Source organism: Ambystoma mexicanum, chromosome 11, assembly GCF_040938575.1.
Source record: "Ambystoma mexicanum isolate Mex_15411 chromosome 11, UKY_AmexF1_1, whole genome shotgun sequence".
NCBI lineage: Eukaryota > Metazoa > Chordata > Amphibia > Caudata > Ambystomatidae > Ambystoma > Ambystoma mexicanum.
In genome coordinates this window covers 763,504,567-763,520,254 of record NC_090934.1, presented here as the reverse complement: position 1 = coordinate 763,520,254, position 15,688 = coordinate 763,504,567, and the positions used below count along the sequence as shown (strand labels likewise).

Sequence of the window (15,688 nt, the reverse complement as noted above, 5' to 3'; positions counted from 1 at the left end):
CACTTTGATGTTACTCAATTTATTGACGGCAAGAATGATAAAGGGTGGAGGTAGCCCTGCCGGGACCCAAGCCTCCCAAGTTGAAGGCTGGCCTTATGTGTGAGGCGCGCTCTTGATATGTGAGCTACCCACCCAGCATAAAGGTACGAGAACTACGGCAGAAAGAACATTGCTGGGCTTAGGTGGGACATTTTGGCTTTCCAGCATAAGTAGTAATGACACGCTTTGTGGTGTACCTGATGATGCTGTCTGTGATCTCAAAGGAAGGGCATTTGGGGACTCTGAGGGCAGCCCATTTCCCAACTACCCCAAAGCCTCCTGTGCAGCTCCTACCATGGATGTTCAAAGAAGGGGATTTCACAAGAGTGTTCAGAGATTCCATATGTTTGCCTTAAATAAACCATGAGTTGCATTGTGCATCATTTCGAAATATATCAATGCGCAAGTGCTTCTTACTAGAGCAGTTTTGGTAGGCATGATAGTGTTTTTTAATCTGCTTCTTGTATTAGTCTACGCTGCTTCTTGGTTCCAGATCTGTAGAGTAGCTGGTGGACATGTTATCCTAGCTCACGCCCCCTCACCTCTATCATACTGGAACAGTAGGAGAAGGGCCCTATGTGGGACACCAGGTAACATCCCAATACCGCATTGAGTGTATGAGAGACGACATGCACTCAGACAACCGTATCGCATGTACCCTTGCACTGAGAGGGCGGAAGGATGTCTGCACACACCGTTGGACATCGAGCTATGAGTGAAATCTGACAAGCAGAGTGACGTCATGGAGGAAGGATACTGAGACTTACTGAAACAATATGCAAATACTCAAAGAATAAGGATTTAACTGAAGTAACAAGAGAAACATCCAATCGAATATGAATAAATCATATTTGCAAAGAAGATAAAGTAACCTGCTTATTAATAAATGTATATACACAGAAACACAAGGTAGATGAGACATATAGAAGCTTGCTGAAGAAGAAAACATAACATGGCAAGGGCAGCCATGACGGCAATATGGATGTCCGACTCGTATTAAAACCATTCAAACTACCTTGGAGATAGACCATGGCTGCAGAGTCAGGAGACGCTGGAAAAACAGTTTCATGTCAGGAATAAAGATGAGTCTATTGGCCTGGGATCAAGGATGCTACTTCAAGGAATAATTACAAGGCACAAGGGGAGTCAAAACAATAAGCCATGTATGTAAAACATATTGGGCCTCATTACGACTCAGGCGGTAAGGGTTTTATGGCGGCGTAAGCAGCGCCGACCCTTACCGCCTGAGTATGAGGTCCCTTAGCGCCATGGAGGTTTTAACACCTGCTTTTAGCAGGTGTTAAAATCCATGGCGCTAAGGGACCATGGATTTTATTACGCCACCGTAATTTACGGTGGCGTAATTAACGCCTTCCCCACTCCCATTATGCCCTATGGGGCAAAATGGGAATGGGGAAGGGTAAATGGGAAAATGGGGATTTACCGCCCCGCCAAGGTTGGAATGGGGCGGTAAATCCGCCAACCACCATGGCGTAAACGTAGTTTACGCCATGGTGGTAAAGTCACGGCCCAGGCGGTAACTTACCACCTGGGTCGTAATGAGGCCCATTCTCTTAGTTTAAGCGAAGGAGAAAACATCTGCAAGAGCCAAGTATTAGACAATTAAAGATGTGGAAAAAACATGTAAGATGGAGTGAGGAACTCTCTAGAGGCCAAGAAGGGTAATGACACCCAATTCAATTGAAACAAATAGCAGTAAATAGAAGGTTGAGATGGACACATTTGTGGTCTCATCACACGCGATTCAGAAGTTGAAAACAATAGCTGGTCATGAAGCCCAAAGGAAGATAATAGTATGCCTACACTCCGTTGAATGTCCCAGAGCTGAGAGCAGGCTTTGAGGTGAACTACAAAGGAGAAGCTGTGGCTTGGGGCCTGACCGATGAGAGACAATGGACTAATTGGGAAAGTGGGGAGTAGTCTGACGTTGCTTGCAGCACCTGTTTCATTTGGCTTACGTGCTGCTGGCGAGCCGAAAGTCCAAGGTTGGGTAAGCATGCCAAACAATCGGAGGGTCTATGTAGCAACATGCTGTACAATGTTGCAAAGACCAACTGCTGCCATTCTTCTGCTATATTCAGTATTATACATATTTAGAGGTCGTTCAAGGTGTGCCAAACAGATAAGGGGTAGCCAATGAAGTTATTAACACTTATATGATATATAGGTACGTACGTTCCCTTAACCAAACCCTCCCTCAGTATGTTTTAGTTTGCCACTTAGGATGATGTCATAGATGAAGTATATCGAGGTATAAAACCTTTGTATAATCTCATTTGGGTGTGAGTGAGGGAATTACTGCCAGGTATTCGCCAGATTGCTCTTCTTTATTTCTATGCTGATGATAAAGTAGTACTTTGCCATATTTTTTGAGTCTGGTTATTTGGGTCCGAGATCATTATTGGTATTTCCATCTAGCACACAAGACACTTCAAGGTGCTGGAGCACAGATCTGTCGTTTAGTTATTGTCATGTCGTCTATCATGTCTATCCAACGCTCAATAAATCCATGTATTTAAGAGTGGCGGGGCTGGTCTGTGGTGAGGAGGAAAGTTGGTGTTGAGTTTCCTTCTATGCCAATTTAGTTTTGTGTCAAACTGTTGAATCAGGATTTAAATACTTTTGTTCCAGTGTGCCTGCCTTACAATCCCAGCTCCCCACTTTACCATAATTGCAACTCTTTGCAAATCGCCTTTTATTATTTCAATCCTGGGTTGGGCCGATGCACCATGAGCGGAGGTCACGCCCCCACAGGCTAATACTTTGCACTTGTCCCCAGACCAAACGTTGCCAGTCCTTCCCTGAAGACCATTGTAGATAGCCCCACCATAAACGCTTTGGATGAGGGGCATGGAGCACCCCGGGTGCTGGTGGCCTTGGAAAATGCACCCACTGTGCTTGCTGAGAAACCTGGCTGCGTCAGGGCTGCCTGTCTTGGCTAACCTTCAAAAGCCTGTGGTTTTGCATGTGGGCTAAGCAGACAGAAGCCTTTTCATTCTAGTGGCTGAAATGGCTAACCACTGAGTATGAGTGATTATGCGTTATTCTTCCAGCCTCAATATAGAATCGCCTGTGTAGTGACTGCCACACTTGACTGACGTACCCTAGGTTTAATCTGTAACCTTTTTTAAAAAAGATATATATATATATGGGAGCAGATAGCTCTATACATTACATGCATGCCTCTGATGAAGGCAAGCTGATGCTCACGGAAAGGACTGCCATTCCTCCGCAGCGAATCAGGCTTTCATTCTTTTAAGATTGTAAAATGAGTACCACAAATACAGGTAATAATTATGGTAATTAATAACCTGAGTTGAAACTGGAATGTTCAGTATGCCTTGCTATATAAAAAAAACTATGTATTGTATATTACCTTGCAAAACTGAAATATAGCGAGCGATACCCACACTCACCGTGCTCTACTTGGCTCAAGCCAGATAAAGCTTGGGCCTTATCATGCCCCTGATACTAAGAAAAGGGAAGTGAGACGAGTTGGGCAGGAAGTGCTCTCAAGAGAAGCAGATGGGTGCGATGTTGGTTTCTGGTGGTGGCAGCCAGCTGGATCATGAAAAGTCGACTAAGTTATAAAAGGGAGACGCCGAACAAAAGACATTTACGTTTGCACATGGAATACACAGGTCTCCTCATCTCGCGGCAATGTAGGGCCCAGCAATGTGTTCTTTTTGCTTACAGTAATCTTCATTGCACTGAGTCCTTCTATTCCTCGTCACAGTCTTCAACATATGTGATGGCCTTCTCGAGACAGGTACCCTGATCTAATAACAACAACTAAGTTGACATGTGCTCCACTCTCCTAAGCAGGGCTGGCAAAGTAAAAACCCTCTCAACCCTTCTCTAACAATGTAAATATGGCAATCTTTGTGGACCTATCATCTAACCACCAAGGGAACAGTGTGCAGGAACTAGCAATGTTACAAGGAAGAGTGGACTTGGCGTAATGAGGATTACTATAAGTAACCAGCGCATTAGTTTACTACTGCTGCCCACTTCCTCATCCCGGTCCTCAGCATGAGGCTATATAAAGCACAGTCGATGTGGAGCATAAAAACAGCAACCAGACAGTCGGGTCTTTGATTTATATGGGCAAGCTGTCACAGACACAAGGCTACTCATCCCTGTCCCAGTAGGAGAGAATGGAGCCATATTCCCTAGCAAGAGGGTATCTCATATTTCTGGAGGGAGAGTGACCTCTGTTGTGCCTGCTCCTAGGGGTGGTTCTGGAGAGGGGAGGAGAGTAAAATGTTTCCTAAACATAAGGCTACTCCTGTCCCCTGCACACCTTTATTCTGTGATCAGTCAAAATGTACATGAACAAAACTTAATGAAAAGTCGTATAGCAATTCAGAGTGTAGTTTGATTCAAACAGTAATGTGATTCAATTAGGACAATATATGACATAGAATTGTTTTTTAATCATAGCAGCAGGTTAGTGCTAGGATCCTTTATAGTGCAGTGTTGTGCAGCTGAACGCATTTTGGGATAATTCTCTTCTTCAGGAGCATACAGTTTGAGAATGTGTAAGAACAGATATAACCATGATAGACTTAGGATTTAGTATGTGCATATTCACATTTAGGTCACATATAAGGATATTTAGCTTCAAATTTAGTAAGAATAAAAAAGTATTCTGATCAACAACTCTATTATTTCTTCACAGTAGAGGATCTAAGTAGTAACAAATAAATAAATAAAAAAAGGTACGCCATATTTTATGGTGTATGAAGAGTAACATATGACGTTACTGCTACATTAGGACATACCTTATCAAAGGAGAAGTCTCTTATAGCCCAATCAGACTGCTAGGATGTTTCAATAGACCTGGGGAACCGTTTTGGCAATCTGGGGGACAAGCCGGTATCCAAATAAATGAATGTAAAGTATATGAATTTGCAATTATGAAGTATTAGGGGGAGATAGTAAAAAGTACTTCAATTTAGATAGGAGGGGTCTGCTCAATGTACTCATAACTAGAAGGTGATACTCAATATTCAAAGGCATTAGAAAGCAGAATACAAAATTAGATACTGATCAGTATCGGTAGTTAAGCTCGAGTTGAGGTGGAGATCCCACTCTGTCTGTATTATTTACCTGCATTCTTTATTGTGTAAAAATGCTTTAAATTGACCACTGAGTTGCAATCTGTTGGAATGCTATGATTCCATGTGGAATCAACTTAAGATGGCAGATATTTATAGAACATCAGTACGCATCGAACATAGTGAAGTGATGGCATAATGTCATGATGTCATCAGTAAACTATTAGCTAGCAATGTCTTGCACCCTGTAATTATGTAAAAGTATATATATTTTTAAAAGAATTTTTATTAATTTTAAACAACCAACACAAACCAAACTTGCAGCATATACAATAACGTTTCAATTATACATTTCTTCAATCACGTGTGCTGCTTCCCGTATCCCAACCCCCGTTACGAGCCTATTTCTACTAATGTTCTATTCTGCATCTTGTATTGGAATATTTAGTTCCGAGGGTTCTGGTAGGTCTTGCACTGACCCAAATAGTTACGCTATCAGCTGTTTCCAGGCCATCAAGGTCTCAGCCTCCTCCTCCCCCCCAACACTACTAGCCTCTTGCCATACCATGGTTTCTGCTTCCGCCCACTTTTGTAGGTCTTTCCATCATACTTCCAAACGTGGTTTGTGACATGTCTTGCATCCCACAGCTATTCTCCTTTTTGCAAGCGCATATGCCAGATCTTTCAGTTTGCTCATGTACCCAAATTTACGTGGCCTGGGGAAGCCGCCCAACAGACATGCCCATACTGTATCTACCACAATCTTGATACCCTTCTCCGCGAACTTATGTTCAACCTCTCCCCGGAAGCTCTCAATAATCGGGCATAACCAAAACATATGCACCATACCCGCATTCTCCCCATTACATTTAGGGCATGCCTGTCGTCCTGCATTTTTTTAACTTGGCTATCCTTGGGGGTGTCAGGTACGCCCTATGCGTAACATACAGTTGCATCTGTTTGAGTCTAGCATTCCTCAACACCTTCTTGTGATACCCTTGCGCACGTTCCCACATCCCATCTTCCATCGGGGCTCCCACCTCGTTTTCCCAATCCAGTCTCAGCTGCGTGACCTCCTTTCCCACTTTAGTCATCAACATCTCATATAACCTAGATGTCTCATGGCCCCCCTCTGCTATATCATATATTACATCTATACTAGCATCTTTGTTCTCCTTCCAGTACCAGTTCAGGGCACATTCTCTTGACCTTCCGCACCAACCTATGATACGTGATATATTGGCCACTGGGTAGCCCAGTTCCCACCCCCAGCTCCTCAAAGTCTGTTATGATCCCATCCTGCCAAATATCCCCCATTGTAACTATCCCCACCGGCTCCCAGTGGTTCCTAATCAGCTTCCTTAACTGCTCTTCCCCGCCTGCCAGTGCAACAAGTGGCACCTGTGGGGAGCACGGGTATGGGTTCTCCATCAATTGACAAGCCCTGCGCCTCCACCCCAGTACCATCATCTCAGGGCGCCCTCCCATTACTGCTGGGGGCAACCACATAACCTCCTTCAGATAAAAAAGGCCGCAGTCCCGCCCGAACAACCTGGTTTCAGTGGTTACCTCTTCCGAGAGCCATTTAGCCACATATTGCAGCTGACTTGCAACATAATAAAGTTCATAATTTGGCAATTTTATACCCCCCTTCTCATGAAAATTCTGCAGCTTCGAGAGGGCTGATCTGTTCCGTGTGCCGTGCCACAGGAAGTCCCTGCACATGCTGTCCAGTCTGTTGAAGAACTTCTTTGGTATAAAATATGGAATATTCCCAAAATAATGTAGAAGCCTGGGAAAAACCACCATCTTTAGCATTGCACCACGTCCCATCATTGCCAAAGGCAGCCTTACCCAGAACCGCATGCAATTCTCAATTTTCTTGATGGCTACCTCTGTGTTACACTTGTGCTCTTCTTCAACTGTGTGGTATATGTCTATGCCAAGGTAGCGGAATGTGCTCGCCGCCCATGGCACTTGCAACAACGGTAATTGTTCCGGGGGAATCCCCTTGTACACCCCCAATGGGAACATGCTAGACTTCTGAGGGTTCACCGCTATACCAGACATGTCCGCATACCTTCCCATCACCTCCAAAATATATTGGAGGTTTTCCTCTGGATGTCGCAAGTACAGTAATATGTCATCTGCGTATAGGGATATCAGATGTTCACCTCCCGCAGGGATGCCTATCATGTCATATTGTTGCCTTAAATAGATCGCTAGGGGTTCCAAGGCCAGTATATAAAGCATGGGGGACCATGGGCAGCCCTGTCTGGTTCCTCTTCGAAGCTTCCATCTCTCCGATATCACCGACCCCGTTTTTACTCTGGCCAGCGGTTCGCTATATAACATTTTAGCCCACTGCAAATATCACAGACCCATCCCATAGCCAGCCAGGGATGCCAACAACCATGGCCATCTGACAGAGTCGAAGGCCTTTATTGCATCCAGCGAGACAATCGCCAATTCGTCCTCGCTTTCATTACCATATTCAATGACTCTATGGAGTCTTCTGAGATTGTTAGATATATTCCTATTGGGGACATAACCCGTCTGATCCAGATGTATCAATTTGCCTATGACCCTACGCAACCTGTTTGCCAGAACGGCAGTTAGAATTTTACTGTCTTGATTTAACATCGACAGGTGTCTATGAGAACTTCAGCTATGCCCAGGTTTGTTAGGTTTAGGAAGCAGTATTATAATCGCTTCTCTGAGTGACTCTGGCAATCTGCCTAGCTCATACGCCTCATTCAGCATATCTAGCAGCGGGGAAAGAACCTCATCCTAAAAGATTTTTAAAAAATCACTTGGAAGACCATCTGCCCCTGGGGTCTTACTAGTTGGCAACTGTCTCACCATCTCTCCTAATTCCTCCAAGGTGATCGGTGCATCTAGCTCTTCCCTTTCCTCAGCACTAATCTGCGGCAGTCCAATGTCCTCTAATGTTTCTGCTATCATTACCCGATAATCCTCTCCGTCATCCCCATACAGCTGCCCGTAATAGTTTACAAATTCCTGATTAACCTCCTCCTGGGTATCCACCACCCCTCCGTTTTACCTCGTTATTGATCTGATCGGGGGGTCTAGGGGTTTCGCTCTTATATAACTATGCCAAGATCCGTCCCGTTTTATCTCCTCCTGCATGCTGTCTCTCTATGTATTTTTTATAGTTAAGGTTACACAACCTCTCCCAGAGCCCCGCACACTTTTTCTGCAGCTCTAGTATCAAATCAGCATTTTGGCCGGTACTGTCCCCTCCCTTCAGTGCCCTTTCCAGTTCTCCATAGGTGCTCTGCAGGTCTGCCAGGATCCCACCCTGCAACCCCTTGGACTTCGCAATGGCAAACCTCCTCTTCACAACCTTAAAGGCCCCCCACAATGTACCGCCGACTCCACACTGCCCGTATTCGTCTCAAAATAGCTAACAATCTCTTCCCTCATGTCCTCCCTAAAAAGGGGGTCTCTAAGCGCCTCTGCCCTGAGGCGCCACGTCGGAATTCTTGCTCTTGGGTGGCAGCACTGCCATCCAAGGAGCAGGGGCGAGTGGTCGGAAAGGACTCTCGCTTTATATTCAACCTGCGTGATCTCCGTCAGTATGTCCCGAGCGACAAAGACATGATCTAGCCTTGTGTGCAATTGCTGTGGGGCGGAGTAATGCGAGTATTGCCTCTCATGAGGATGACGCACCCTCCATGCATCTTCCAGCCCAAAGTCATGCAGCAGCGTCTGTAGCGCTTTTGCCGACGGGGCAGGCCTATCCATCTTTCCATCTGATCTGTCTACCTTAGGGTTTAATACATAGTTAAAATTCCCTCCCCAAATCACCGCACTCCCCACACACATGCTAAGCTTGTTACACAGGGTTTTAAAGTAGGCGTAGGCCGCTGTGTTCTGGTTTGGGGCATACGTATTGACAACACTTATTTCCCTGTTCTCCACCAGTCCCCTCACTATCAACATCCTCCCGTCCATCTCCACCAGCATCTGTAACAGCTGAAACGGGATGTGTGGTGCGACCCAGGTGATCACACCCCTAGCGTAAGCCGAATATGGTGAGCCCACCACAGTTCCCGTCCATTTCCTCCCAATCATCTCCATCTTATCTCGCGTTAGGTGCATCTCTTGCAATAAGGCAATATCTATCTTCTGTCTTCGTAGATACAGCATGACCTTGTTTCTCTTCAGGTAACTATTAAGTCCCCTGACATTCCAAGTGATTATTTTAAGCTCCCCCATAGCATGTCAAAGTCCCTCTCCCTCCCTCACCTATGGATTCCGGCTCCAGCCGCTTACTCCGTCTATGTAGGCTCGTACCCCAACTTAAACTTCCCCTAACTATAAACACAACAAACTCTCCCTCCTCCCCCCCGCACCCTTCCCCACCTTTCCCCAACAACAACCTCCCCAACTGTTTCCCAGCTCCATCCCTGGATCTCAGGCGCCCTGGCATCTAGCCCTTTCTGGCAAAGCCTGTACTCGCAGCTCAGCAGGGTAAAGCCACCGTAATGGCCGCCTTACTACTAGTTCTTGGGGGTAGGTTGCCTCCATCCTGCCGCTCCTGTTTATTGTGAATTTCCTACGCCTAGTGCTACCAGTTCGTTTACACATTTAATTAGCTATATTCCAGTCCAACAGGGGTATAGATTCCATAGGCTGCACCATGTAGTTCTAATGTTCAAAAGCCTCGTGTAAGGGCTCCCCTCCCACTCATCCCCCCGTGGTCTCGATACCTTCTCATCACTCATCGTGTTTCTGCAGATCCTGCTCCTCATTCTGTTCTGGGTTGCCCTGTGAGTCCAGCCATTTCGCTACTTCCTCTGGGGTGTCAAAAAAGAGCGCTCTGTTTTTGTGCAACACTTTTTTAGCTTTGCCGGATACAGGAGCATATACCTGATACCAGCCGTGCGTAGTCTCCTCTTGACCACCACATAGCTGTACCTCTGCCTTTGCACTAGCATAGTGTAGTCGGGATACGCCATGATGTTGGAGGATGCTCTTTGTATCGTTCCCCCTTTACGAAAATAATCCAGGATCTTCTCCCTGTCTTTATAGTTCAAAATGTTTGCAATTATTGCCCGCGTGGGGCCCCTGGCCGTGGCTTCCTCATCAGGGCCCGATGTGCACGTTCAACCGTGAACCCTTGTGAGAACTTGTCTGCCCCTATCTCTTGCAAAATCATATTTTCGACAGTCCGTGGGGTCCTGGCCCTCTTCTCCTTCCGGCAGGCCGACCACACGGTCATTGTTCCGTCTTGCGCTTCTTCCACTCGGTTTTCGAGGTTAGCAACCTGTTGTTTTAATATGTGGACCTCCTTCGCATTCTGCGTGCTTACATCCGTGTTAGTCTTGACCGCACTCTCCAAGCCACTCGTCCTTTCAGCCAGTGCTCTGACATCCTGTCGCAGCAGGGTAACTTCGATCCCCACTACATCTATTTTATTCTCCAAGGCTGTCCTTAAATCGGCCATAGCCGTCCCCCATTTGGCACTCAATTCTGTTATGGCTGCAAGGACCTGATGATTATCGCCTTGCGGGGTACCTTCCATGGAAGCGGCCGCTCCACTCTGCGTCGGGGTCGAGGGGGTCCGCTGCACCTTCGCGAAGGTCTCCATTGTGGGTTGCTTGCTCTTGGCCCTCAATCCTTTAACTGACATTGTGCCAACTTTCCTGCACGTTTGGCTCCAGCCCCTCAGCGTTACCGTGCCTCCACCAGTTCAGTTAGGTGCTGGGACATCTCCTTCGGAGCATTACAATGTGTGGTGGCCTACGGGGTTGTGTTTCGAGTGGGCTATGTTTTCCCACGTATTTCTGTAGGCGATGTCTCCTAAGCCTGTTCCTGCAGGCCAATGGGCACGCCTTCTCTGCCGCCAACACCGTGCCTCGGCTTCCGTAGTGTACAGCGTTATGTGTTCACCTTAAGGGGAACTGCCCCGCAACATCTGCATCCAGCCTACTCAATTCTGAGTCCCGGCATGTTCTGCCATCTAACAACCGCCTTGACCCCTTCTTGGCCCCATCTTGTTACTGCTTGTGCACAAGTTGTTTGGTCTTGGCCTTTACCCCTCTCCCCGACATCTTGCAATCCTTCTTTCGCGTCTAGTATCGGGTCTACGATATTATTGTGTCTTCGCCAGTACAGTTTAGTGCTGGAGTGTCCTTTTCAGTGGTTTGCACTAGCCAGTGGTACATAAGGTTGTATTTCGAGTGGGCTGTGTCCCCCCACGTCTCTTTGCTGGCTACTGTAGTCCATGCTCCAATGGCATGTTTCTAGAGGCCAGTGCATGCACTTGCATACTCCCACCTCAGCGATTTCGCTCTGGATGTCAGGGTGGCAGTTGGTTCAGGTGACTGTGTCGCTTTGCAGCGCTTCGCTATGGGCTCTTTATCTGTTAACAGATCCCAGCCATTTTCAAGGCCCCCTACGTCACAACAGTGCCTTGGCCCTTATTGTGAAAGGGCAGATTTTCGGTGCGCTTCACGTGCTTATATAGCTCCTTGTTTCATGTGACCCTTTGTTCTAGTAACACCCTTACCAGACAGCATATCAGGCCATGTCCATGCACTGCAACAATAAGGCGCTTCCCATCACTCGAGCGTCCTTTTCACCCTGTGCAGCTCATCTCTGATGCTCTGATTCTGTTTACTTTTGTGCCCGGGGCCCTGCTGCCCTTATTTGCAGTCCGCTCGTGAGTCGTGGTCGGTGTCCTCTGTGGAGCTCGCCACCAGCCGCTATCTCGTGTTACAATGTTTAAAATATTTATAGATGGCTCAGGGTCGTGCAAACATCAGGCGCCCGTCTCTTGTTACACGGCCACTGTTTCCTTCAGTTGTTTCGCACTTGTTGTGAATCGAGCTCCTGCCCGCCTTATGCTGTCATCAGCTGTCTCATACGCCTGGGGCCCCAGCCGTCCTTATTGCAGGGTGCTCGCGGTCCGTGCTTTTTTTGCAGATCTCACATTCGCTCAATGTTTATGAGCGGCTGGGAGTCGCTCGAACATCCGATGCCCGCTCTCCTGTGCTCGGCCACTGTTATCGCTCCGCCTCTTCCAATCCCGAAGCGCTACCACAATGTTGTTTCATACAAAGCACAGCTTTAGAGCAGCGTCGCGTGTCCATCGGCAGCCAGCTTCTTTTTGTCTCCCACGCTGTTTAATTGCAATCCGTCCTTCCCAGGGTTGCAATTACAATCCCTTTGTTGTCCGCCATCTTGCGACAAAGTATCCACGCAGCAGCTTCCCCGAAGTTCTTTTTCAGCTCGAATACCAGGTGTAATACACTTGCCGTTCAGGACAGCTGCAGGGCATACATTCAGACATCCATGCCTTCAGTTATAGGACGCATATGCCGCTTTTCAGGCATAATTCACAGGATCAATACCGGATCAACAGGAGCTGCATTCGGAGGAGCGTCCTACTCCGTGGACATTTAGCCACGCCCCCTGTAATTATGTGAAAAAACTATTGGATATTGTTAATATTGATTAAAACACAGGGTCAGTTGGTTTAGTAGTATCTCATAAGAGAGTATTCAAGTGAACGGCAATCAAATTTGTATTTCACCTTTACAGACAAAACGTTATTTATTTGAAAAGATTTTGGGGTGGTACTCTCCAGTATCAGTAGATTAAGGGCCTTACTCATAGAACGTTTTCCTATGGGATTGCGCCATTATAAAACACTTCCATGAATCAGGCCCAAAATGTGGTAAGTACACCATCACACACGTTCAAAATTCGATTTTTGCCATGAATCAAAAGGTTATAAATTCAGTAGCAGACAATGAAATGTCTCTACAGGATAAAAAGTAGAACACATGTTAGTTAAGCTGAGGTTATGTATATACTACAACATGGGTACGAAAATATAGAAAATATGAGATCATACATATTCAAAAGTCAGTTTTTGCTAGAGGCAAGAGAAGGTCACGATTTGAATCACTGGGAATCTTTGAAAAAATGATTACCTATTGAGCACAACTAGGTTATGTGTGCGACAGAAGAGTTCAGTCATACAGTTCCAAAGAAACATTTTCATAATGTTTTAATTAAACGCTAACATCATTCTTGGATTCATATTTTTCACAAAGTAAGAATGTATCAATATATATTACATTTCTTAGAGGTATGCTCCAAGGTAGAACTCTTCTATCATCCCAAGAGGGTGCTTGGAGTTTAATTTATCGATTCAATATAGTTCACGTTGCATACATTTCTTGTTGAATTCTCCGCCTCTGGATGCCTGATTTAATACTCCAGAATCACAAATCTTAATTGGGCAATCATCTGTCTATGTTCTAGAAAGTGCCTAGTTACTGGTGAGTTGACATTATTTGTGTAGATGTTGCTCTTACGTTCATTCCAGCGTTCCTTAGCTTTCTGGGCGGTTTGATCCACATAATATCTGGCACAGGGGCAGCATTGGCCATTTATGACATTGCGTGTGTCACACGTTGCATAATGTTGTAATTACATTTTTCATCCATTTTGTGGGTGTGGATATATTCTCACTTAATTATGTTATTGCAAATTGTTGCAATTGAGGCATGGTAATGTATCCTTTTTCTTGTTTTGGAGAAACAGTTGTCTAATTGTCTGCTTTCACAGATGCTGTTGGAAATTCTTTCCGCATTTATAAGCGATCATTGGAGATTTTGGAAAAAGTTTAGTCAACTGAGGATCTAGTTGGAATAATCTCCACTTCTTCTTCACAAGACTGGATATGTTTTGACTGCAACTAGAATACTTTATAGTATACAAAAATGGGGTATAATCATTATTTTCTTTAGGATTGAGTAAGTCGTGTTTAGTTTTATCAGTGGCTTTTTGTCTAGCTTCTTCGATAAAAGAATAAGGATATCATCTGGTTTGAAAACATCCAATATCATGCAACATTCTTCATTAAGTGTTTTCCTCAGATATTATTTGCCTCAAATGAAGACATTGACTATAGGGTAAGCTGTTCTTTAGGTGCTGAGGATAGAAACTCTAGTACTGTAAGGTGTTGTTGACGTCAGTAGGTTTTCTATAAATACTTGTAATCTTATTGTTGGTCAAGCAAATCTCTACATCTGAAAAATGTAGTTAGTAGTTTAGGGTTCCCTATGTCGTGGTAAATTTAATGCATGGATGTAATTCATTCAAGTACTCAAAAAAATCTTGTAGTTCTGTTGGTGCACCTTGCCAGATTGATAATACATCATCAATGTAACTTTTCCAAAAGACCACTTCTCGGACCAGTGTTTGTGATGGAGGATGTGATTACTTTCAAAGATAATCATGAACATATTAGCATAGATCGGTGCCATGGCTGACCGCATAGATGTCCCCATGGATGACTAATTGAATGTCACTTATCAATGAACTTATCAAGAATTGACCAATCATCAATCTGTGCTTATGCAGATGCAGCATTGATAGATTAGAATATGTCACACTGCTATGGACTTTAGCATCTTGATGCGTGGTGACCATCGGTAGCCTTATGACAAGTATGCAATCTGCATAACTGTATGTTGAATTACCTTTCCAATGGTTTATTACAGACTGTTGGAAGAAGAGGCAGCTAAGAGAACAGAACTGGAGAAATGGCATCGGCAGCAGGCACTAGCGATTCAGATGACTGAGGCAGAGAAGCAAGAGCTGGAGAACCAGAGGATATTAAAGGATCGCGCCTTGCAAGTTGCTATGGAACAGCTGGAGCAACTGAAGAGTGAGCGCTTGGAAGCCCTTCAACAGTATCAGGTAAGGCAGAGCAGCTGTTTTCCTCTTCGAATACAATATGTGAAAAGTTGCAACCATTTTGAGGGCTGTATAATGGGAGCTAGAGGACTTGGCAAAAGTTGATTCAGACATTACATTGGCAAGACCTGAATGCCATCAATGTAGCTGTGGCCTTGTGAAGTATGATCTTTAAAATGATCACCCATGTGTAGTATGAATGTAAACCAACGTTATCAGGTTTTGTTGGGGTAGATTGAAAAAAGCATGTAGCACTGCGCAGTTCTAAGTAACAGTGCAGCCCGTTATTCAAATGTGTATATCATTGTCAACCGCATATTGGCAGATATCGGCCTATTGTGTACATAGCACTAGAGAACTTCAGTGAGTCCTGCTCTGTGCGGCCAGGCTTGAGCAAGAAAGCCTCACAGTGGACGTCTTTTACTCTGGCATCCGTTATCGCAAGAAGGTCATGTGATCCTGCACTCCCACCAATTATACCTGCTTTAAAGGCCAGTAGCAATACCCAGAAAGGTTTTTTGGGCTAGGTTTGCTTTTCATTGTAGTCTTTGCAACACTCCATCCATTAACGCCAAATCCAAACTCTTTGCTTAATGGGCTTGGGTAAGAAATGTCATATTGTCAAGCTCCTTTGTTAGAGATTTTTACCTGCTAGAGCTGAGAAGATATGTGGTAAAGCGCCTAACGTTAAGACAGTGCTGAAATCCGAGATTCACCCTTCAAAAACCTTGGTGACCATGGACTAATTATATTCTCTCACTGTCCTTTATTTGCCAAAGTTAGGGATTTGGGTTGTAATAACTGAGTTCACAGCACACATTTTCCAA

General features: G+C 45.2%; 1 protein-coding gene across 1 annotated transcript in view; it reads left to right on the top strand.

Annotated features, from left to right (window-relative positions):
- The window catches only part of SWAP70 (switching B cell complex subunit SWAP70), a 774,099-nt gene that overhangs the window by 653,019 nt on the left and 105,392 nt on the right, over nucleotides 1–15,688 (top strand). Inside the window, exon 10 of the mRNA XM_069623664.1 lies at nucleotides 14,666–14,864. Coding sequence (XP_069479765.1) covers nucleotides 14,666–14,864 — 199 coding nt within the window. The remainder of the gene's footprint in view (nucleotides 1–14,665; nucleotides 14,865–15,688) is intronic.